The sequence below is a fragment of the Oncorhynchus mykiss genome, chromosome 21, assembly GCF_013265735.2.
Source record: "Oncorhynchus mykiss isolate Arlee chromosome 21, USDA_OmykA_1.1, whole genome shotgun sequence".
In the NCBI taxonomy this organism is placed as follows: domain Eukaryota; kingdom Metazoa; phylum Chordata; class Actinopteri; order Salmoniformes; family Salmonidae; genus Oncorhynchus; species Oncorhynchus mykiss.
In genome coordinates, this window is record NC_048585.1 from 402567 (window position 1) to 429777 (window position 27211).

A 27211-nucleotide genomic window follows, 5' to 3' on the forward strand; every position below is an offset into this window, starting at 1 on the left:
ATAGCCTCCGTACCCCTGTACTGTATATAGCCTCCGTACCCCTGTACTGTATATAGCCTCCGTACCCCTGTACTGTATATAGCCTCCGTACCCCTGTACTGTATATAGCCTCCGTACCCCTGTACTGTATATAGCCTCCGTACCCCTGTACTGTATATAGCCTCCGTACCCCTGTACTGTATATAGCCTCCGTACCCCTGTACTGTATATAGCCTCCGTACCCCTGTACTGTATATAGCCTCCGTACCCCTGTACTGTATATAGCCTCCGTACCCCTGTACTGTATATAGCCTCCGTACCCCTGTACTGTATATAGCCTCCGTACCCCTGTACTGTATATAGCCTCCGTACCCCTGTACTGTATATAGCCTCCGTACCCCTGTACTGTATATAGCCTCCGTACCCCTGTACTGTATATAGCCTCCGTACCCCTGTACTGTATATAGCCTCCGTACCCCTGTACTGTATATAGCCTCCGTACCCCTGTACTGTATATAGCCTCCGTACCCCTGTACTGTATATAGCCTCCGTACCCCTGTACTGTATATAGCCTCCGTACCCCTGTACTGTATATAGCCTCCGTACCCCTGTACTGTATATAGCCTCCGTACCCCTGTACTGTATATAGCCTCCGTACCCCTGTACTGTATATAGCCTCCGTACCCCTGTACTGTATATAGCCTCCGTACCCCTGTACTGTATATAGCCTCCGTACCCCTGTACTGTATATAGCCTCCGTACCCCTGTACTGTATATAGCCTCCGTACCCCTGTACTGTATATAGCCTCCGTACCCCTGTACTGTATATAGCCTCCGTACCCCTGTACTGTATATAGCCTCCGTACCCCTGTACTGTATATAGCCTCCGTACCCCTGTACTGTATATAGCCTCCGTACCCCTGTACTGTATATAGCCTCCGTACCCCTGTACTGTATATAGCCTCCGTACCCCTGTACTGTATATAGCCTCCGTACCCCTGTACTGTATATAGCCTCCGTACCCCTGTACTGTATATAGCCTCCGTACCCCTGTACTGTATATAGCCTCCGTACCCCTGTACTGTATATAGCCTCCGTACCCCTGTACTGTATATAGCCTCCGTACCCCTGTACTGTATATAGCCTCCGTACCCCTGTACTGTATATAGCCTCCGTACCCCTGTACTGTATATAGCCTCCGTACCCCTGTACTGTATATAGCCTCCGTACCCCTGTACTGTATATAGCCTCCGTACCCCTGTACTGTATATAGCCTCCGTACCCCTGTACTGTATATAGCCTCCGTACCCCTGTACTGTATATAGCCTCCGTACCCCTGTACTGTATATAGCCTCCGTACCCCTGTACTGTATATAGCCTCCGTACCCCTGTACTGTATATAGCCTCCGTACCCCTGTACTGTATATAGCCTCCGTACCCCTGTACTGTATATAGCCTCCGTACCCCTGTACTGTATATAGCCTCCGTACCCCTGTACTGTATATAGCCTCCGTACCCCTGTACTGTATATAGCCTCCGTACCCCTGTACTGTATATAGCCTCCGTACCCCTGTACTGTATATAGCCTCCGTACCCCTGTACTGTATATAGCCTCCGTACCCCTGTACTGTATATAGCCTCCGTACCCCTGTACTGTATATAGCCTCCGTACCCCTGTACTGTATATAGCCTCCGTACCCCTGTACTGTATATAGCCTCCGTACCCCTGTACTGTATATAGCCTCCGTACCCCTGTACTGTATATAGCCTCCGTACCCCTGTACTGTATATAGCCTCCGTACCCCTGTACTGTATATAGCCTCCGTACCCCTGTACTGTATATAGCCTCCGTACCCCTGTACTGTATATAGCCTCCGTACCCCTGTACTGTATATAGCCTCCGTACCCCTGTACTGTATATAGCCTCCGTACCCCTGTACTGTATATAGCCTCCGTACCCCTGTACTGTATATAGCCTCCGTACCCCTGTACTGTATATAGCCTCCGTACCCCTGTACTGTATATAGCCTCCGTACCCCTGTACTGTATATAGCCTCCGTACCCCTGTACTGTATATAGCCTCCGTACCCCTGTACTGTATATAGCCTCCGTACCCCTGTACTGTATATAGCCTCCGTACCCCTGTACTGTATATAGCCTCCGTACCCCTGTACTGTATATAGCCTCCGTACCCCTGTACTGTATATAGCCTCCGTACCCCTGTACTGTATATAGCCTCCGTACCCCTGTACTGTATATAGCCTCCGTACCCCTGTACTGTATATAGCCTCCGTACCCCTGTACTGTATATAGCCTCCGTACCCCTGTACTGTATATAGCCTCCGTACCCCTGTACTGTATATAGCCTCCGTACCCCTGTACTGTATATAGCCTCCGTACCCCTGTACTGTATATAGCCTCCGTACCCCTGTACTGTATATAGCCTCCGTACCCCTGTACTGTATATAGCCTCCGTACCCCTGTACTGTATATAGCCTCCGTACCCCTGTACTGTATATAGCCTCCGTACCCCTGTACTGTATATAGCCTCCGTACCCCTGTACTGTATATAGCCTCCGTACCCCTGTACTGTATATAGCCTCCGTACCCCTGTACTGTATATAGCCTCCGTACCCCTGTACTGTATATAGCCTCCGTACCCCTGTACTGTATATAGCCTCCGTACCCCTGTACTGTATATAGCCTCCGTACCCCTGTACTGTATATAGCCTCCGTACCCCTGTACTGTATATAGCCTCCGTACCCCTGTACTGTATATAGCCTCCGTACCCCTGTACTGTATATAGCCTCCGTACCCCTGTACTGTATATAGCCTCCGTACCCCTGTACTGTATATAGCCTCCGTACCCCTGTACTGTATATAGCCTCCGTACCCCTGTACTGTATATAGCCTCCGTACCCCTGTACTGTATATAGCCTCCGTACCCCTGTACTGTATATAGCCTCCGTACCCCTGTACTGTATATAGCCTCCGTACCCCTGTACTGTATATAGCCTCCGTACCCCTGTACTGTATATAGCCTCCGTACCCCTGTACTGTATATAGCCTCCGTACCCCTGTACTGTATATAGCCTCCGTACCCCTGTACTGTATATAGCCTCCGTACCCCTGTACTGTATATAGCCTCCGTACCCCTGTACTGTATATAGCCTCCGTACCCCTGTACTGTATATAGCCTCCGTACCCCTGTACTGTATATAGCCTCCGTACCCCTGTACTGTATATAGCCTCCGTACCCCTGTACTGTATATAGCCTCCGTACCCCTGTACTGTATATAGCCTCCGTACCCCTGTACTGTATATAGCCTCCGTACCCCTGTACTGTATATAGCCTCCGTACCCCTGTACTGTATATAGCCTCCGTACCCCTGTACTGTATATAGCCTCCGTACCCCTGTACTGTATATAGCCTCCGTACCCCTGTACTGTATATAGCCTCCGTACCCCTGTACTGTATATAGCCTCCGTACCCCTGTACTGTATATAGCCTCCGTACCCCTGTACTGTATATAGCCTCCGTACCCCTGTACTGTATATAGCCTCCGTACCCCTGTACTGTATATAGCCTCCGTACCCCTGTACTGTATATAGCCTCCGTACCCCTGTACTGTATATAGCCTCCGTACCCCTGTACTGTATATAGCCTCCGTACCCCTGTACTGTATATAGCCTCCGTACCCCTGTACTGTATATAGCCTCCGTACCCCTGTACTGTATATAGCCTCCGTACCCCTGTACTGTATATAGCCTCCGTACCCCTGTACTGTATATAGCCTCCGTACCCCTGTACTGTATATAGCCTCCGTACCCCTGTACTGTATATAGCCTCCGTACCCCTGTACTGTATATAGCCTCCGTACCCCTGTACTGTATATAGCCTCCGTACCCCTGTACTGTATATAGCCTCCGTACCCCTGTACTGTATATAGCCTCCGTACCCCTGTACTGTATATAGCCTCCGTACCCCTGTACTGTATATAGCCTCCGTACCCCTGTACTGTATATAGCCTCCGTACCCCTGTACTGTATATAGCCTCCGTACCCCTGTACTGTATATAGCCTCCGTACCCCTGTACTGTATATAGCCTCCGTACCCCTGTACTGTATATAGCCTCCGTACCCCTGTACTGTATATAGCCTCCGTACCCCTGTACTGTATAAAGCCTCCGTACCCCTGTACTGTATAAAGCCTCCGTACCCCTGTACTGTATATAGCCTCCGTACCCCTGTACTGTATATAGCCTCCGTACCCCTGTACTGTATATAGCCTCCGTACCCCTGTACTGTATATAGCCTCCGTACCCCTGTACTGTATATAGCCTCCGTACCCCTGTACTGTATATAGCCTCCGTACCCCTGTACTGTATATAGCCTCCGTACCCCTGTACTGTATATAGCCTCCGTACCCCTGTACTGTATATAGCCTCCGTACCCCTGTACTGTATATAGCCTCCGTACCCCTGTACTGTATATAGCCTCCGTACCCCTGTACTGTATATAGCCTCCGTACCCCTGTACTGTATATAGCCTCCGTACCCCTGTACTGTATATAGCCTCCGTACCCCTGTACTGTATATAGCCTCCGTACCCCTGTACTGTATATAGCCTCCGTACCCCTGTACTGTATATAGCCTCCGTACCCCTGTACTGTATATAGCCTCCGTACCCCTGTACTGTATATAGCCTCCGTACCCCTGTACTGTATATAGCCTCCGTACCCCTGTACTGTATATAGCCTCCGTACCCCTGTACTGTATATAGCCTCCGTACCCCTGTACTGTATATAGCCTCCGTACCCCTGTACTGTATAAAGCCTCCGTACCCCTGTACTGTATATAGCCTCCGTACCCCTGTACTGTATATAGCCTCCGTACCCCTGTACTGTATATAGCCTCCGTACCCCTGTACTGTATATAGCCTCCGTACCCCTGTACTGTATATAGCCTCCGTACCCCTGTACTGTATATAGCCTCCGTACCCCTGTACTGTATATAGCCTCCGTACCCCTGTACTGTATATAGCCTCCGTACCCCTGTACTGTATATAGCCTCCGTACCCCTGTACTGTATATAGCCTCCGTACCCCTGTACTGTATATAGCCTCCGTACCCCTGTACTGTATATAGCCTCCGTACCCCTGTACTGTATATAGCCTCCGTACCCCTGTACTGTATATAGCCTCGTTATTGTTACTTTATTCTGTTGTTTTTTTATTACTTTAGTTTGTTTCGTAAATGTTTTCTTAAACACTATTTTCTTGGTCAAGGGCTTGTAAGTAAGCGTTTCACGGTAAACACATGTTGTATTCGGCATTTCACGGTAAACACATGTTGTATTCAGCGTTTCACGGTAAACACATGTTGTATTCAGCATTTCACGGTAAACACATGTTGTATTCAGCATTTCACGGTAAACACATGTTGTATTCAGCGTTTCACGGTAAACACATGTTGTATTCAGCATTTCACGGTAAACACATGTTGTATACAGCATTTCACAGTAAACACATGTTGTATTCAGCATTTCACAGTAAACACATGTTGTATTCAGCGTTTCACGGTAAACACATGTTGTATTCAGCATTTCACAGTAAACACATGTTGTATTCAGCATTTCACAGTAAACACATGTTGTATTCAGCATTTCACGGTAAACACATGTTGTATTCAGCATTTCACAGTAAACACATGCTGTATTCAGCATTTCACAGTAAACACATGTTGTATTCAGCATTTCACGGTAAACACATGTTGTATTCAGCGTTTCACGGTAAACACATGTTGTATTCAGCATTTCACGGTAAACACATGTTGTATTCGGCGCATGTGACAAATACAATTTGATTTGACATGAACCGTGTTCCCCGCGGGCGTCCGTCCCTCCCCTTGCCCGTAAAACAAGGGGGAGAAGAGGGGGAGGGGGAGTGAGGGGTGGGATGAGGAGAAGAGGGGATGAGAGGGGTGGGATGAGGAGAGGCAGTCAGTGTTTAGAATGTAAACTTACAAAGTAGATCAGATCGAGGGAAGGAATGAACACTTGTTGAAATGTTTTCATAAATAGCCGTGTATTTTTAATCTTCTGGGAAATACCAGTATGAGACATGCATCTTATCGGATCAACAACATTAACCAACGTCATCTAAACTTTTCATGGACTGTGTTTTTTAATTTAACTTTAGTCTTCATCAGAACGCACATCTGATATCTCCTTACTAAACGCATCTTAGCCTATAGATCCTAATGCGTAAAATCAGGTTTTCTTCCTTGTACACATTTTACGCACGACTGGGAATTCGGATTAGGCGTTCCGAACAGAGTTTAGACAAAGCTACAAGTCAATAAAGTCATGGGGACAATGCGCAGGACACCTTATCTCCACGGAATCGGATATTGACTCTTGGTTGTCTCGGCATCGTCATCTCTGTGAACCCAGAACCCCCCCGCAGCGGATTACAGAGGTTGTTTTTTGATCCGTCTTTTTCACAGAGGGGCACTTCTTCCACGTTTTGGTGTTTGTTGGTGGTGATGGTGGCGCAAGGGGTCATGGAGACCAGGACCAGCCGGAGACCGTGCAGCAGCGCCCAGAAACACTTACTGCTGGCGGTCGCTCTCATCGCATGCAGCTCGCAATTACTGGTGGACGCCAACTCCTGGTTGTAAGTTGAACTTTTTCTTATGTCAAATTAACTCTGTACAGTTTCTATATCGCTGCGTACTTTAGTTCATGCGCAGTTGATCCATTAATTTACAGATGGTGGGTTTTGTGATTGGGGTTTGAGAGAGCGTCCGTGTGTTGTTTTGTGTTGTGGAGGAGACCAGTGGAAGAACAAATGTGGTGACTTTGTCACAATATTTACCCATGCTACGCACAAATGGCCAAGCTGTTTGTGGAATGGGGGGAAACAGGAGAACTCCGCAGAGTGGAACACCGCATCTTGACCTTGTGCGGAGAGCTGCCAAACGTTCCACTCTGATGGAGAACATTCCGATCATATTCCTCATCATTTGACATCGCTACAGCACATCATTATTTCATTACCGATGCGATATTTACCTGTCTTTATTTCCACAGTAGAATAGACTATATGTGTTCCTTTATATTTATTATTTGGGGATTTAATTCATGCATATTTTCCATTATTGCCAATTGTACCGATTTATATGACATATTGAAACGGCGAATCTTTGACTGAAGCCATATAGGCTCAAATGCCTCATCCACACACTATAATACACGTTTATTTTCTCAACACCGTATATAACTACCCACCGCCTATTTCCCATCCGTGCATGCAGGTCGTTAGCGATGAACCCTATCCAGAGACCGGAGATGTACATCATCGGGGCCCAGCCTCTGTGCAGCCAGCTGACGGGACTCTCCCAGGGGCAGAGGAAGCTGTGCCAGCTCTACCAGGACCATATGGTCTACATTGGCGAGGGGGCCAAGACGGGCATCAATGAATGTCAATACCAGTTCAGACAGCGGCGGTGGAACTGTAGCACCGTGGATAATGCATCCGTGTTCGGACGCGTCATGCAGATAGGTGAGCCAGTCACATGGTGGGATTGGGATATAGGCTAGGTCTGGTTCAGGGCGTTAGTGACGGTTTATTTCACTAACGGTTAGTTAATAAGGAACGCGCACGAATGCGCTGGACCAGAGCTAATGAGTGATAGGCGGATGCGGCGGTAGGTGATGACACATGTTTATGTTTACATTTTGAATTCCCATTGTAAACGTAGAATTAGTGCACTTTAGAGGCAACGCGGATAACTGTACCTGTATTCTTGAACGTGCTTTTGTATCAGTTCAACTATTCGATAGTGGAACCTTATAACAAACTTAATGTTTCCAAAATAAAAAATCGTTGCGCTTAATTGTCAGTCAGATTTCTCTCGACAATTGAGTGTTAGTTCCGTTCTGTAGTTAGAGGAGGTGTAGGCTAGAGATGGCGGTGTCCAGTAGCCCACAGCTTCTCTATTCTCCCTCTGATGCAGCAGTATCCCCCTCCGACGGCCAGTCAGGCCGGCGGACCGATCCCCTCCCTCTCCCTCGCCGTTCCCAAAACAGCAAAGGAGTTGTTTGCAGTCAATCGCGAGAGTTTTATTGAGGTGTTAGCCTGCTATTGTCCACGGCCTCCTTTTGAAATGCAATCAAGGGGTGACACGGACTCGGCAGATCCGGGCTGCTATTTGAAGTATCGGTTCTATGGGCCAATAAAAGTCCTCGTCTTTATCGCGCGCTCCGGCTCCTGTCGCCTGGCTCACGTGTAACCTACACATTCTGTTTTTAAGAGAACTCATAATTACAACTTTTTGACACGTGACGTTTCTGTTATAACAGTGCCAGGAATCAGGATAGCCAGTCTTAAATGCGGAGTTGCGGTTTACATGGAATAAAAATATATATATGTTTATCTTACTGACAGACATTGGCATTGTAAACTGATGCCCTCTTTCTTGGTTGGCCAAAGTGGCATTCACAGGCGAATTACTTCCAAAGATATGTCATTATAAGCTATGACTACATATATATATTTTTAAATATCAAACTCACGAATTATTTAAGCATTTCCAAATCATAAAACGTGAACAGAATATATTTTTCATTTTTCATTCTCTCATTTGGAGAGAGAGTGCCAGCTGCCAAGGTTACGTTTATTTGCTTGTATAGAGAGTCCTAGGCCCACCAAGGCTACGATGCTGAAGTATGTGAAACCTTGAGATCTGCATTCCAGATGGTATGTCCATCCAATGGAAAACCTGTCAGGTAACACCCAATGATTTATATATACAATAGATGTCAAGTAGGGGGCGTTGTGTTGAAGCCGCTGTGCCTCCATCTTGGAACTCCCCCAGTTGTCATTTTTTTTTTATTTTGGAATCTATAGAAATTAATTTATTAATGTATACATTCGTTTTTTTCCACATCTATTCTTTTACAGACACAATAAAGCATACTTGTAAATTATATTATGTGAGCTAAACATATAATAAAATAAAAATACAAATATATATATATATATAATTATATATTTTATGTTTCAAATATTTTTTATTGAACACACACAAGAATGGTGTATAGGTAGGTATACAAGACAGGTATACAATTCTTATCTAAACATAAAAGAGCAGACAGGAACAACAAGACCCAGAGTTCTGGGTACAAAATAAATATTACAAAACAGGACATACAGAACTATTTTATATATAGGGATACTAATGTTACTTAAATACATGTTATTTTGTCCTTAAAATGTTTAATTAAAATACTGCAGAATTCCATTTGTTCCTATGGAGGACTGATCCTACTGGGGAGTGGCAATATGGCCGACAGGTGGCTTCAAAGCCTCTCAATGGCCAATACATAGCATCGACAATCCAGGGTTTATATACATCATTGGTAACACCTGCACAGCAGATGGGGGGAGAGAGAGAGATTTTCCCCATGCCAATAAGCCCTTTGATTTGAATTGAGAGAGACAGAGAGAGAGAGAGAGAGTGTGAGAGACAGACAGAGAGAGTGTGAGAGACAGACAGAGAGAGAGAGAGAGAGAGAGAGAGAGAGACCCCACAGAAACAGACCCCACAGAGCCCAAGGACAGCAACACAATTAGACCCAACCAAATCATGAGAAAATAAAAAGATAATTACTTGACACATTGGAAAGAATTAACAAAAAAACAGAGCAAACTAGAATGCTATTTGGCCCTAAACAGAGAGTACACAGCGGCGGAATACCTGACCACTGTGACTGACCCAAACTTAAGGAAAGCTTGTACAGACTCAGTGAGTATAGCCTTGCTATTAAGAAAGGCCACCGGAGGTAGACATGGCTCTCAAGAGGAGACAGGCTATGTGCTCACTGCCCACAAAATGAGGTGGAAACTGAGCTGCACTTCCTAACCTCCTGACAAATGTATGACCATATTAGAGACACATATTTCCCTCAGATTACACAGATCCACAAAGAATTTGAAAACAATCGCGATTTTGATAAACTCCCATATCTACTGGGTGAAATACCACAGTGTGACATCACAGCAGCAAGATTTGTGACCTGTTGCCACAAGAAAAGTACAACCAGTGAAGAACAAACACCATTGTAAATACAACCCATATTTATGCATATTTATTTTCCCTTTTGTACTTTAACCATTTGTACATTGTTACAACACTGTATATATATATATAATATGACATTTGTAATGTCTTTATTCTTTTGGAACTTCTGTGAGTGTAATGTTTACTGTTCATTTTTATTGTTTATTTCACTTTTGTATATTATCTACTTCACTTGCTTTGGTAATGTTAACACATGTTTCCCATGCCAATAAAGCCCCTTGAATTGAATTGAGAGAGAGAGAGAGAGAGAGAGAGAGAGAGAGAGAGAAGCGAGAGAGAGAGAAGGGAGATACAGAGCGAGAGAGAGAAGAGAGAGAGAGCAATAATATAAACCTCTCACCTTTGTGGCTGCAGTCAACCCTCGCAGCTCATGTCGTTGTTCGGCTACTCTCTGTCTCTCACATCTAGAATCTGTCCACAAGAGAAGTGCTTTTTTCTCTCCGTTGTAAGTTTATAAGATCTTGTAGAGTCCACTCTTCCCATGTCACAAATTATCTGTCAAAGGTCTATAATACATTCAGAGTGGTTGTGTGTTTATCTAGTATCTGGTAGCGGAAGACATTCACTAGCTAATTAAAACAGCCTGCCTCCTTGTTGTTTCTCCCCCCCCCCCCTCTCTCTCTCTCGCTCTCTCTCTCTCTCTCTCTCTCTCTCTCTCTCTCTCTCTCTCTCTCTCTCTCTCTCTCTCTCTCTCTCTCTCTCTCTCTCTCTCTCTCTCTCTCTCTCTCTCTCTCTCTCTCTCTCTCTCTCTCTCTCTCTCTCTCTCTCTCTCTCTCTCTCTCTCTCTCTCTCTCTCAGTCATCTTTCTCTCTCTCCATCCCTCTATGTGCTCCTTTAGCCAGGCCAGCCAGGGCCCCCAGCTCCTTCATCTCCTGACGCCAGGCCCCATTGTCTATTGTCCCCTGTAGTCACACATCAATAACAGAGACCATGGTTAACTGGCCAGCTTAAAGCGCTAGCTAACCAAACCCAAGTGTGTGTGTGTGTGTGTGTGTGTGTGTGTGTGTGTGTGTGTGTGTGTGTGTGTGAGTGAGTGAGTGAGTGAGTGAGTGAGTGAGTGAGTGAGTGAGTGAGTGAGTGAGTGAGTGAGTGAGTGTGTGGAAGTGTGTGTGTGTACTTGGGAAAAAGAAAGTTGAAGAACATCTTGGACCTTCTACCATTGTATGCTAACCGCCTTGTGTGTGTTTTTCTCTGTGTGTGTGTTTGTGTGTGTGTTTGTGTGTGTGTCCATCCGACAGGCAGCAGGGAGACAGCCTTCACCTATGCCATCAGTGCAGCAGGCGTGGTGAACGCGGTGAGCAGGGCGTGTCGGGAAGGAGAACTCTCCACCTGTGGATGCAGCCGCGCCGCTCGACCCCGTGACCTACCGCGCGATTGGCTGTGGGGTGGCTGTGGCGACAACGTCAACTATGGCTACCGTTTCGCCCGGGAGTTTGTGGACGCGCGGGAGAGAGAAAAGAACTACCCTCGAGGCTCCATAGAACACACTAGAACATTGATGAACCTACAGAACAACGAAGCAGGGAGACAGGTGAGGAACTGGGATGCAAACACACACACACACACACACACACACACACACACACACACACACACACACACACACACACATATACAGTGCCTTGCGAAAGTATTCGGCCCCCTTGAACTTTGCGACCTTTTGCCACATTTCAGGCTTCAAACATAAAGATATAAAACTGTATTTTTGTGAAGAATCAACAACAAGTGGGACACAATCATGAAGTGGAACGACATTTATTGGATATTTCAAACTTTTTTAACAAATCAAAAACTGAAAAATTGGGCGTGCAAAATTATTCAGCCCCTTTACTTTCAGTGCAGCAAACTCTCTCCAGAAGTGCAGTGAGGATCTCTGAATGATCCAATGTTGACCTAAATGACTAATGATGATAAATACAATCCACCTGTGTGTAATCAAGTCTCCGTATAAATGCACCTGCACTGTGATAGTCTCAGAGGTCCGTTAAAAGCGCAGAGAGCATCATGAAGAACAAGGAACACACCAGGCAGGTCCGAGATACCGAGATGCTTTAAACAGCCCAAGGAGCACTGTGCAAGCGATAATATTGAAATGGAAGGAGTATCAGACCACTGCAAATCTACCAAGACCTGGCCGTCCCTCTAAACTTTCAGCTCATACAAGGAGAAGACTGATCAAAGATGCAGCCAAGAGGCCCATGATCACTCTGGATGAACTGCAGAGATCTACAGCTGAGGTGGGAGACTCTGTCCATAGGACAACAATCAGTCATATATTGCACAAATCTGGCCTTTATGGAAGAGTGGCAAGAAGAAAGCCATTTCTTAAAGACATCCATAAAAAGTGTCGTTTAAAGTTTGCCACAAGCCACCTGGGAGACACACCAAACATGTGGAAGAAGGTGCTCTGGTCAGATGAAACCAAAATTGAACTTTTTGGCAACAATGCAAAACGTTATGTTTGGCGTAAAAGCAACACACCATCCCCACTGTCAAACATGGTGGTGGCAGCATCATGGTTTGGGCCTGCTTTTCTTCAGCAGGGACAGGGAAGATAGTTAAAATTGATGGTAAGATGGATGGAGCCAAATACAGGACCATTCTGGAAGAAAACCTGATGGAGTCTGCAAAAGACCTGAGACTGGGACGGAGATTTGTCTTCCAACAAGACAATGATCCAAAACATAAAGCAAAATCTACAATGGAATGGTTCAAAAATAAACATATCCAGGTGTTAGAATGGCCAAGTCAAAGTCCAGACCTGAATCCAATCGAGAATCTGTGGAAAGAACTGAAAATTGCTGTTCACAAATGCTCTCCATCCAACCTCACTGAGCTCGAGCTGTTTTGCAAGGAGGAATGGGAAAAAATTTCAGTCTCTCGATGTGCAAAACTGATAGAGACATACCCCAAGCGACTTACAGCTGTAATCGCAGCAAAAGGCGGAGCTACAAAGTATTAACTTAAGGGGGCTGAATAATTTTGCACGCCCAATTTTTCAGTTTTTGTTTTGTTAAAAAAGTTTGAAATATCCAATAAATGTCCTTCCACTTCATGATTGTGTCCCACTTGTTGTTGATTCTTCACAAAAAAATACAGTTTTATATCTTTGTTTGAAGCCTGAAATGTGGCAAAAGTTTGCAAAGTTCAAGGGGGCCGAATACTTTCGCAAGGCACTGTATATGTTGTTATTAGTCTCTGTTCATGGTGTGAACTACATACATGTTGTTGTTAGTCTCTGTTCATGGTGTGAACTACATATATGTTGTTATTAGTCTCTGTTCATGGTGTGGACTACATACATGTTGTTATTAGTCTCTGTTCATGGTGTGGACTACATATATGTTGTTGTTATTAGTCTCTGTTCATGGTGTGAACTACATATATGTTGTTATTAGTCTCTGTTCATGGTGTGGACTACATACATGTTGTTATTAGTCTCTGTTCATGGTGTGAACTACATACATGTTGTTATTAGTCTCTGTTCATGGTGTGGACTACATACATGTTGTTATTAGTCTCTGTTCATGGTGTGGACTACATACATGTTGTTATTAGTCTCTGTTCATGGTGTGAACTACATACATGTTGTTGTTATTAGTCTCTGTTCATGGTGTGAACTACATACATGTTGTTATTAGTCTCTGTTCATGGTGTGGACTACATACATGTTGTTATTAGTCTCTGTTCATGGTGTGGACTACATACATGTTGTTGTTATTAGTCTCTGTTCATGGTGTGAACTACATATATGTTGTTGTTATTAGTCTCTGTTCATGGTGTGAACTACATACATGTTGTTATTAGTCTCTGTTCATGGTGTGGACTACATACATGTTGTTATTAGTCTCTGTTCATGGTGTGGACTACATACATGTTGTTGTTATTAGTCTCTGTTCATGGTGTGAACTACATATATGTTGTTGTTATTAGTCTCTGTTCATGGTGTGAACTACATACATGTTGTTATTAGTCTCTGTTCATGGTGTGGACTACATACATGTTGTTATTAGTCTCTGTTCATGGTGTGGACTACATACATGTTGTTGTTATTAGTCTCTGTTCATGGTGTGAACTACATATATGTTGTTGTTATTAGTCTCTGTTCATGGTGTGAACTACATACATGTTGTTATTAGTCTCTGTTCATGGTGTGAACTACATACATGTTGTTGTTATTAGTCTCTGTTCATGGTGTGAACTACATACATGTTGTTATTAGTCTCTGTTCATGGTGTGGACTACATACATGTTGTTATTAGTCTCTGTTCATGGTGTGGACTACATACATGTTGTTGTTATTAGTCTCTGTTCATGGTGTGAACTACATATATGTTGTTGTTATTAGTCTCTGTTCATGGTGTGAACTACATATATGTTGTTGTTATTAGTCTCTGTTCATGGTGTGAACTACATACATGTTGTTGTTATTAGTCTCTGTTCATGGTGTGAACTACATACATGTTGTTATTAGTCTCTGTTCATGGTGTGGACTACATACATGTTGTTATTAGTCTCTGTTCATGGTGTGAACTACATATATGTTGTTGTTATTAGTCTCTGTTCATGGTGTGAACTACATACATGTTGTTATTAGTCTCTGTTCATGGTGTGAACTACATACATGTTGTTATTAGTCTCTGTTCATGGTGTGAACTACATACATGTTGTTATTAGTCTCTGTTCATGGTGTGAACTACATATATGTTGTTATTAGTCTCTGTTCATGGTGTGGACTACATACATGTTGTTATTAGTCTCTGTTCATGGTGTGAACTACATACATGTTGTTGTTATTAGTCTCTGTTCATGGTGTGGACTACATACATGTTGTTATTAGTCTCTGTTCATGGTGTGAACTACATACATGTTGTTATTAGTCTCTGTTCATGGTGTGGACTACATATATGTTGTTGTTATTAGTCTCTGTTCATGGTGTGAACTACATACATGTTGTTGTTATTAGTCTCTGTTCATGGTGTGAACTACATACATGTTGTTATTAGTCTCTGTTCATGGTGTGGACTACATACATGTTGTTATTAGTCTCTGTTCATGGTGTGGACTACATACATGTTGTTGTTATTAGTCTCTGTTCATGGTGTGAACTACATATATGTTGTTGTTATTAGTCTCTGTTCATGGTGTGAACTACATACATGTTGTTGTTATTAGTCTCTGTTCATGGTGTGAACTACATACATGTTGTTATTAGTCTCTGTTCATGGTGTGGACTACATACATGTTGTTATTAGTCTCTGTTCATGGTGTGAACTACATATATGTTGTTGTTATTAGTCTCTGTTCATGGTGTGAACTACATACATGTTGTTATTAGTCTCTGTTCATGGTGTGAACTACATACATGTTGTTGTTGTTAGTCTCTGTTCATGGTGTGAACTACATACATGTTGTTATTAGTCTCTGTTCATGGTGTGAACTACATACATGTTGTTGTTATTAGTCTCTGTTCATGGTGTGAACTACATATATGTTGTTATTAGTCTCTGTTCATGGTGTGAACTACATACATGTTGTTGTTATTAGTCTCTGTTCATGGTGTGAACTACATACATGTTGTTATTAGTCTCTGTTCATGGTGTGAACTACATACATGTTGTTATTAGTCTCTGTTCATGGTGTGAACTACATATATGTTGTTATTAGTCTCTGTTCATGGTGTGAACTACATACATGTTGTTATTAGTCTCTGTTCATGGTGTGAACTACATACATGTTGTTGTTGTTAGTCTCTGTTCATGGTGTGAACTACATATATGTTGTTATTAGTCTCTGTTCATGGTGGGAACTACATATATGTTGTTGTTATTAGTCTCTGTTCATGGTGTGAACTACATACATGTTGTTATTAGTCTCTGTTCATGGTGTGAACTACATATATGTTGTTGTTATTAGTCTCTGTTCATGGTGTGAACTACATACATGTTGTTATTAGTCTCTGTTCATGGTGTGAACTACATACATGTTATTAGTCTCTGTTCATGGTGTGAACTACATACATGTTGTTATTAGTCTCTCTTCATGGTGTGAACTACATATATGTTGTTATTAGTCTCTGTTCATGGTGTGAACTACATACATGTTGTTGTTAGTCTCTGTTCATGGTGTGAACTACATACATGTTGTTGTTAGTCTCTGTTCATGGTGTGAACTACATACATGTTGTTATTAGTCTCTGTTCATGGTGTGAACTACATACATGTTGTTATTAGTCTCTGTTCATGGTGTGAACTACATACATGTTGTTATTAGTCTCTGTTCATGGTGTGAACTACATACATGTTGTTATTAGTCTCTGTTCATGGTGTGAACTACATATATGTTGTTGTTATTAGTCTCTGTTCATGGTATCAACTACATACATGTTGTTGTTATTAGTCTCTGTTCATGGTGTGAACTACATATATGTTGTTGTTAGTCTCTGTTCATGGTGTGAACTACATACATGTTGTTATTAGTCTCTGTTCATGGTGTGGACTACATATATGTTGTTATTAGTCTCTGTTCATGGTGTGGACTACATACATGTTGTTGTTATTAGTCTCTGTTCATGGTGTGAACTACATATATGTTGTTATTAGTCTCTGTTCATGGTGTGATCTACATACATGTTGTTATTAGTCTCTGTTCATGGTGTGGACTACATATATGTTGTTATTAGTCTCTGTTCATGGTGTGGACTACATACATGTTGTTGTTATTAGTCTCTGTTCATGGTGTGAACTACATATATGTTGTTGTTATTAGTCTCTGTTCATGGTGTGAACTACATATATGTTGTTGTTATTAGTCTCTGTTCATGGTGTGAACTACATATATGTTGTTGTTATTAGTCTCTGTTCATGGTATCAACTACATACATGTTGTTGTTATTAGTCTCTGTTCATGGTGTGAACTACATATATGTTGTTGTTAGTCTCTGTTCATGGTGTGAACTACATACATGTTGTTATTAGTCTCTGTTCATGGTGTGAACTACATACATGTTGTTATTAGTCTCTGTTCATGGTGTGAACTACATACATGTTGTTATTAGTCTCTGTTCATGGTGTGAACTACATATATGTTGTTATTAGTCTCTGTTCATGGTGTGGACTACATACATGTTGTTATTAGTCTCTGTTCATGGTGTGGACTACATACATGTTGTTATTAGTCTATGTTCATGGTGTGAACTACATACATGTTGTTGTTATTAGTCTCTGTTCATGGTGTGAACTACATACATGTTATTAGTCTCTGTTCATGGTGTGAACTACATACATGTTGTTATTAGTCTCTGTTCATGGTGTGAACTACATATATGTTGTTATTAGTCTCTGTTCATGGTGTGAACTACATATATGTTGTTGTTATTAGTCTCTGTTCATGGTGTGATCTACATACATGTTGTTATTAGTCTCTGTTCATGGTGTGGACTACATATATGTTGTTGTTATTAGTCTCTGTTCATGGTGTGAACTACATATATGTTGTTGTTAGTCTCTGTTCATGGTGTGGACTACATACATGTTGTTATTAGTCTCTGTTTATGGTGTGAACTACATATATGTTGTTGTTATTAGTCTCTGTTCATGGTGTGAACTACATATATGTTGTTATTAGTCTCTGTTCATGGTGTGAACTACATACATGTTGTTGTTATTAGTCTCTGTTCATGGTGTGATCTACATACATGTTGTTGTTATTAGTCTCTGTTCATGGTGTGAACTACATACATGTTGTTATTAGTCTCTGGTCATGGTGTGAACTACATATATGTTGTTATTAGTCTCTGTTCATGGTGTGGACTACATACATGTTGTTGTTATTAGTCTCTGTTCATGGTGTGATCTACATACATGTTGTTGTTATTAGTCTCTGTTCATGGTGTGAACTACATACATGTTGTTGTTATTAGTCTCAGTTCATGGTGTGAACTACATACATGTTATTAGTCTCTGTTCATGGTGTGAACTACATACATGTTGTTATTAGTCTCTGTTCATGGTGTGGACTACATATATGTTGTTATTAGTCTCTGTTCATGGTGTGGACTACATACATGTTGTTGTTATTAGTCTCTGTTCATGGTGTGAACTACATACATGTTGTTATTAGTCTCTGTTCATGGTGTGGACTACATATATGTTGTTATTAGTCTCTGTTCATGGTGTGGACTACATACATGTTGTTGTTATTAGTCTCTGTTCATGGTGTGAACTACATATATGTTGTTATTAGTCTCTGTTCATGGTGTGATCTACATACATGTTGTTATTAGTCTCTGTTCATGGTGTGGACTACATATATGTTGTTATTATTCTCTGTTCATGGTGTGGACTACATACATGTTGTTGTTATTAGTCTCTGTTCATGGTGTGAACTACATATATGTTGTTGTTATTAGTCTCTGTTCATGGTGTGAACTACATATATGTTGTTGTTATTAGTCTCTGTTCATGGTGTGAACTACATATATGTTGTTGTTATTAGTCTCTGTTCATGGTATCAACTACATACATGTTGTTGTTATTAGTCTCTGTTCATGGTGTGAACTACATATATGTTGTTGTTAGTCTCTGTTCATGGTGTGAACTACATACATGTTGTTATTAGTCTCTGTTCATGGTGTGAACTACATACATGTTGTTATTAGTCTCTGTTCATGGTGTGAACTACATACATGTTGTTATTAGTCTCTGTTCATGGTGTGAACTACATATATGTTGTTATTAGTCTCTGTTCATGGTGTGGACTACATACATGTTGTTATTAGTCTCTGTTCATGGTGTGGACTACATACATGTTGTTATTAGTCTATGTTCATGGTGTGAACTACATACATGTTGTTGTTATTAGTCTCTGTTCATGGTGTGAACTACATACATGTTATTAGTCTCTGTTCATGGTGTGAACTACATACATGTTGTTATTAGTCTCTGTTCATGGTGTGAACTACATATATGTTGTTATTAGTCTCTGTTCATGGTGTGAACTACATATATGTTGTTGTTATTAGTCTCTGTTCATGGTGTGATCTACATACATGTTGTTATTAGTCTCTGTTCATGGTGTGGACTACATATATGTTGTTGTTATTAGTCTCTGTTCATGGTGTGAACTACATATATGTTGTTGTTAGTCTCTGTTCATGGTGTGGACTACATACATGTTGTTATTAGTCTCTGTTCATGGTGTGGACTACATATATGTTGTTGTTATTAGTCTCTGTTCATGGTGTGAACTACATATATGTTGTTATTAGTCTCTGTTCATGGTGTGAACTACATACATGTTGTTGTTATTAGTCTCTGTTCATGGTGTGATCTACATACATGTTGTTGTTATTAGTCTCTGTTCATGGTGTGAACTACATACATGTTGTTATTAGTCTCTGGTCATGGTGTGAACTACATATATGTTGTTATTAGTCTCTGTTCATGGTGTGGACTACATACATGTTGTTGTTATTAGTCTCTGTTCATGGTGTGATCTACATACATGTTGTTGTTATTAGTCTCTGTTCATGGTGTGAACTACATACATGTTGTTGTTATTAGTCTCAGTTCATGGTGTGAACTACATACATGTTATTAGTCTCTGTTCATGGTGTGAACTACATACATGTTGTTATTAGTCTCTGTTCATGGTGTGAACTACATATATGTTGTTGTTAGTCTCTGTTCATGGTGTGAACTACATACATGTTGTTGTTAGTCTCTGTTCATGGTGTGAACTACATATATGTTGTTATTAGTCTCTGTTCATGGTGTGAACTACATATATGTTGTTGTTATTAGTCTCTGTTCATGGTGTGAACTACATACATGTTGTTGTTATTAGTCTCTGTTCATGGTGTGGACTACATATATGTTGTTGTTATTAGTCTCTGTTCATGGTGTGAACTACATACATGTTGTTATTAGTCTCTGTTCATGGTGTGAACTACATACATGTTGTTATTAGTCTCTGTTCATGGTGTGAACTACATATATGTTGTTGTTATTAGTCTCTGTTCATGGTGTGGACTACATATATGTTGTTGTTATTAGTCTCTGTTCATGGTGTGAACTACATACATGTTGTTGTTATTAGTCTCTGTTCATGGTGTGAACTACATACATGTTGTTGTTATTAGTCTCTGTTCATGGTGTGAACTACATATATGTTGTTGTTAGTCTCTGTTCATGGTGTGGACTACATACATGTTGTTATTAGTCTCTGTTCATGGTGTGGACTACATATATGTTGTTGTTATTAGTCTCTGTTCATGGTGTGAACTACATACATGTTGTTATTAGTCTCTGTTCATGGTGTGGACTACATATATGTTGTTGTTATTAGTCTCTGTTCATGGTGTGAACTACATACATGTTGTTATTAGTCTCTGTTCATGGTGTGAACTACATACATGTTGTTATTAGTCTCTGTTCATGGTGTGAACTACATATATGTTGTTGTTATTAGTCTCTGTTCATGGTGTGAACTACATACATGTTGTTATTAGTCTCTGTTCATGGTGTGAACTACATACATGTTGTTATTAGTCTCTGTTCATGGTGTGAACTACATATATGTTGTTGTTATTAGTCTCTGTTCATGGTATCAACTACATACATGTTGTTGTTATTAGTCTCTGTTCATGGTGTGAACTACATATATGTTGTTATTAGTCTCTGTTCATGGTGTGAACTACATACATGTTGTTATTAGTCTCTGTTCATGGTGTGAACTACATATATGTTGTTATTAGTCTCTGTTCATGGTGTGGACTACATACATGTTGTTATTAGTCTCTGTTCATGGTGTGAACTACATACATGTTGTTGTTATTAGTCTCTGTTCATGGTGTGGACTACATATATGTTGTTATTAGTCTCTGTTCATGGTGTGGACTACATATATGTTGTTGTTATTAGTCTCTGTTCATGGTGTGAACTACATATATGTTGTTGTTATTAGTCTCTGTTCATGGTGTGAACTACATACATGTTGTTGTTGTTAGTCTCTGTTCATGGTGTGAACTACATACATGTTGTTATTAGTCTCTGGTCATGGTGTGAACTACATATATGTTGTTATTAGTCTCTGTTCATGGTGTGGACTACATACATGTTGTTGTTATTAGTCTCTGTTCATGGTGTGATCTACATACATGTTGTTGTTATTAGTCTCTGTTCATGGTGTGAACTACATACATGTTGTTGTTATTAGTCTCAGTTCATGGTGTGAACTACATACATGTTATTAGTCTCTGTTCATGGTGTGAACTACATACATGTTGTTATTAGTCTCTGTTCATGGTGTGAACTACATATATGTTGTTGTTAGTCTCTGTTCATGGTGTGAACTACATACATGTTGTTGTTATTAGTCTCTGTTCATGGTGTGGACTACATATATGTTGTTGTTATTAGTCTCTGTTCATGGTGTGAACTACATACATGTTGTTATCAGTCTCTGTTCATGGTGTGAACTACATACATGTTGTTATTAGTCTCTGTTCATGGTGTGAACTACATATATGTTGTTGTTATTAGTCTCTGTTCATGGTGTGGACTACATATATGTTGTTGTTATTAGTCTCTGTTCATGGTGTGAACTACATTAATGTTGTTGTTAGTCTCTGTTCATGGTGTGGACTACATACATGTTGTTATTAGTCTCTGTTCATGGTGTGGACTACATACATGTTGTTGTTATTAGTCTCTGTTCATGGTGTGAACTACATACATGTTGTTATTAGTCTCTGTTCATGGTGTGAACTACATACATGTTGTTATTAGTCTCTGTTCATGGTGTGGACTACATACATGTTGTTATTAGTCTCTGTTCATGGTGTGGACTACATATATGTTGTTGTTATTAGTCTCTGTTCATGGTGTGGACTACATATATGTTGTTGTTATTAGTCTCTGTTCATGGTGTGAACTACATACATGTTGTTATTAGTCTCTGTTCATGGTGTGGACTACATACATGTTGTTATTAGTCTCTGTTCATGGTGTGGACTACATATATGTTGTTGTTATTAGTCTCTGTTCATGGTGTGGACTACATATATGTTGTTGTTATTAGTCTCTGTTCATGGTGTGAACTACATACATGTTGTTATTAGTCTCTGTTCATGGTGTGGACTACATACATGTTGTTATTAGTCTCTGTTCATGGTGTGGACTACATATATGTTGTTGTTATTAGTCTCTGTTCATGGTGTGAACTACATACATGTTGTTATTAGTCTCTGTTCATGGTGTGAACTACATACATGTTGTTATTAGTCTCTGTTCATGGTGTGAACTACATACATGTTGTTATTAGTCTCTGTTCATGGTGTGGACTACATACATGTTGTTATTAGTCTCTGTTCATGGTGTGGACTACATATATGTTGTTGTTATTAGTCTCTGTTCATGGTGTGGACTACATATATGTTGTTGTTATTAGTCTCTGTTCATGGTGTGAACTACATACATGTTGTTATTAGTCTCTGTTCATGGTGTGGACTACATACATGTTGTTATTAGTCTCTGTTCATGGTGTGGACTACATATATGTTGTTGTTATTAGTCTCTGTTCATGGTGTGAACTACATACATGTTGTTATTAGTCTCTGTTCATGGTGTGGACTACATATATGTTGTTATTAGTCTCTGTTCATGGTGTGAACTACATATATGTTGTTGTTATTAGTCTCTGTTCATGGTGTGGACTACATATATGTTGTTGTTATTAGTCTCTGTTCATGGTGTGAACTACATATATGTTGTTGTTAGTCTCTGTTCATGGTGTGGACTACATACATGTTGTTATTAGTCTCTGTTCATGGTGTGAACTACATATATGTTGTTGTTATTAGTCTCTGTTCATGGTGTGGACTACATATATGTTGTTGTTATTAGTCTCTGTTCATGGTGTGAACTACATACATGTTGTTATTAGTCTCTGTTCATGGTGTGGACTACATACATGTTGTTATTAGTCTCTGTTCATGGTGTGAACTACATACATGTTGTTATTAGTCTCTGTTCATGGTGTGAACTACATATATGTTGTTGTTAGTCTCTGTTCATGGTGTGAACTACATACATGTTGTTATTAGTCTCTGTTCATGGTGTGAACTACATATATGTTGTTATTAGTCTCTGTTCATGGTGTGAACTACATACATGTTGTTATTAGTCTCTGTTCATGGTGTGAACTACATACATGTTGTTATTAGTCTCTGTTCATGGTGTGAACTACATATATGTTGTTGTTATTAGTCTCTGTTCATGGTGTGAACTACATACATGTTGTTGTTATTAGTCTCTGTTCATGGTGTGATCTACATACATGTTGTTGTTGTTAGTCTCTGTTCATGGTGTGAACTACATATATGTTGTTGTTATTAGTCTCTGTTCATGGTGTGAACTACATATATGTTGTTGTTATTAGTCTCTGTTCATGGTGTGAACTACATATATGTTGTTGTTATTAGTCTCTGTTCATGGTGTGAACTACATACATGTTGTTGTTATTAGTCTCTGTTCATGGTGTGAACTACATACATGTTGTTGTTATTAGTCTCTGTTCATGGTGTGAACTACATACATGTTGTTATTAGTCTCTGTTCATGGTGTGAACTACATATATGTTGTTGTTAGTCTCTGTTCATGGTGTGAACTACATACATGTTGTTGTTAGTCTCTGTTCATGGTGTGAACTACATACATGTTGTTATTAGTCTCTGTTCATGGTGTGGACTACATATATGTTGTTGTTATTAGTCTCTGTTCATGGTGTGAACTACATATATGTTGTTATTAGTCTCTGTTCATGGTGTGGACTACATACATGTTGTTGTTATTAGTCTCTGTTCATGGTGTGAACTACATACATGTTGTTGTTATTAGTCTCTGTTCATGGTGTGAACTACATACATGTTATTAGTCTCTGTTCATGGTGTGAACTACATACATGTTGTTATTAGTCTCTGTTCATGGTGTGAACTACATATATGTTGTTGTTAGTCTCTGTTCATGGTGTGAACTACATATATGTTGTTGTTAGTCTCTGTTCATGGTGTGAACTACATATATGTTGTTATTAGTCTCTGTTCATGGTGTGAACTACATACATGTTGTTGTTAGTCTCTGTTCATGGTGTGAACTACATACATGTTGTTATTAGTCTCTGTTCATGGTGTGAACTACATACATGTTGTTATTAGTCTCTGTTCATGGTGTGAACTACATATATGTTGTTGTTATTAGTCTCTGTTCATGGTGTGGACTACATACATGTTGTTATTAGTCTCTGTTCATGGTGTGAACTACATACATGTTGTTGTTATTAGTCTCTGTTCATGGTGTGAACTACATATATGTTGTTGTTATTAGTCTCTGTTCATGGTGTGAACTACATATATGTTGTTGTTATTAGTCTCTGTTCATGGTGTGAACTACATATATGTTGTTGTTATTAGTCTCTGTTCATGGTGTGAACTACATATATGTTGTTGTTAGTCTCTGTTCATGGTGTGGACTACATACATGTTGTTATTAGTCTCTGTTCATGGTGTGGACTACATATATGTTGTTGTTATTAGTCTCTGTTCATGGTGTGAACTACATACATGTTGTTGTTATTAGTCTCTGTTCATGGTGTGAACTACATACATGTTGTTATTAGTCTCTGTTCATGGTGTGGACTACATACATGTTGTTGTTATTAGTCTCTGTTCATGGTGTGAACTACATACATGTTGTTATTAGTCTCTGTTCATGGTGTGGACTACATATATGTTGTTGTTATTAGTCTCTGTTCATGGTGTGAACTACATATATGTTGTTGTTATTAGTCTCTGTTCATGGTGTGGACTACATATATGTTGTTGTTATTAGTCTCTGTTCATGGTGTGAACTACATACATGTTGTTATTAGTCTCTGTTCATGGTGTGGACTACATACATGTTGTTATTAGTCTCTGTTCATGGTGTGAACTACATACATGTTGTTATTAGTCTCTGTTCATGGTGTGAACTACATATATGTTGTTATTAGTCTCTGTTCATGGTGTGAACTACATACATGTTGTTATTAGTCTCTGTTCATGGTGTGAACTACATATATGTTGTTATTAGTCTCTGTTCATGGTGTGAACTACATATATGTTGTTGTTATTAGTCTCTGTTCATGGTGTGAACTACATACATGTTGTTATTAGTCTCTGTTCATGGTGTGAACTACATATATGTTGTTGTTATTAGTCTCTGTTCATGGTGTGAACTACATACATGTTGTTGTTAGTCTCTGTTCATGGTGTGGACTACATATATGTTGTTGTTAGTCTCTGTTCATGGTGTGAACTACATACATGTTGTTGTTAGTCTCTGTTCATGGTGTGAACTACATACATGTTGTTGTTAGTCTCTGTTCATGGTGTGAACTACATACATGTTGTTGTTAGTCTCTGTTCATGGTGTGAACTACATATATGTTGTTGTTATTAGTCTCTGTTCATGGTGTGAACTACATATATGTTGTTGTTATTAGTCTCTGTTCATGGTGTGAACTACATATATGTTGTTGTTATTAGTCTCTGTTCATGGTGTGAACTACATACATGTTGTTATTAGTCTCTGTTCATGGTGTGAACTACATATATGTTGTTATTAGTCTCTGTTCATGGTGTGAACTACATATATGTTGTTGTTATTAGTCTCTGTTCATGGTGTCAACTACATATATGTTGTTATTAGTCTCTGTTCATGGTGTGAACTACATACATGTTGTTGTTATTAGTCTCTGTTCATGGTGTGAACTACATACATGTTGTTATTAGTCTCTGTTCATGGTGTGAACTACATACATGTTGTTGTTAGTCTCTGTTCATGGTGTGAACTACATACATGTTGTTATTAGTCTCTGTTCATGGTGTGAACTACATATATGTTGTTATTAGTCTCTGTTCATGGTGTGAACTACATACATGTTGTTGTTAGTCTCTGTTCATGGTGTGAACTACATACATGTTGTTGTTAGTCTCTGTTCATGGTGTGAACTACATACATGTTGTTATTAGTCTCTGTTCATGGTGTGAACTACATATATGTTGTTGTTATTAGTCTCTGTTCATGGTGTGGACTACATACATGTTGTTGTTATAAGTCTCAGTTCATGGTGTGAACTACATACATGTTGTTGTTATTAGTCTCTGTTCATGGTGTGAACTACATACATGTTGTTGTTATTAGTCTCTGTTCATGGTGTGAACTACATATATGTTGTTGTTATTAGTCTCTGTTCATGGTGTGAACTACATATATGTTGTTGTTATTAGTCTCTGTTCATGGTGTGAACTACATATATGTTGTTGTTAGTCTCTGTTCATGGTGTGAACTACATACATGTTATTAGTCTCTGTTCATGGTGTGGACTACATACATGTTGTTATTAGTCTCTGTTCATGGTGTGGACTACATATATGTTGTTGTTATTAGTCTCTGTTCATGGTGTGAACTACATACATGTTGTTATTAGTCTCTGTTCATGGTGTGGACTACATATATGTTGTTGTTATTAGTCTCTGTTCATGGTGTGGACTACATACATGTTGTTATTAGTCTCTGTTCATGGTGTGGACTACATACATGTTGTTATTAGTCTCTGTTCATGGTGTGGACTACATATATGTTGTTGTTATTAGTCTCTGTTCATGGTGTGAACTACATACATGTTGTTATTAGTCTCTGTTCATGGTGTGAACTACATATATGTTGTTGTTAGTCTCTGTTCATGGTGTGAACTACATACATGTTATTAGTCTCTGTTCATGGTGTGGACTACATACATGTTGTTATTAGTCTCTGTTCATGGTGTGGACTACATATATGTTGTTGTTATTAGTCTCTGTTCATGGTGTGAACTACATACATGTTGTTATTAGTCTCTGTTCATGGTGTGGACTACATATATGTTGTTGTTATTAGTCTCTGTTCATGGTGTGGACTACATACATGTTGTTATTAGTCTCTGTTCATGGTGTGGACTACATACATGTTGTTATTAGTCTCTGTTCATGGTGTGGACTACATATATGT

General features: G+C 40.2%; 1 protein-coding gene across 2 annotated transcripts in view; it reads left to right on the plus strand.

The window, feature by feature from the left end:
• The window catches only part of LOC118942821 (protein Wnt-5b), a 239446-nt gene that overhangs the window by 177438 nt on the left and 34797 nt on the right, over positions 1–27211 (plus strand). For both annotated transcript variants that reach the window (XM_036956545.1, XM_036956544.1), the window contains 3 exons: positions 6486–6655; positions 7296–7543; positions 11363–11655. In XM_036956545.1, the coding sequence (XP_036812440.1) occupies positions 6525–6655; positions 7296–7543; positions 11363–11655 (672 nt within the window). In that variant the 5' untranslated portion in view covers positions 6486–6524. The remainder of the gene's footprint in view (positions 1–6485; positions 6656–7295; positions 7544–11362; positions 11656–27211) is intronic.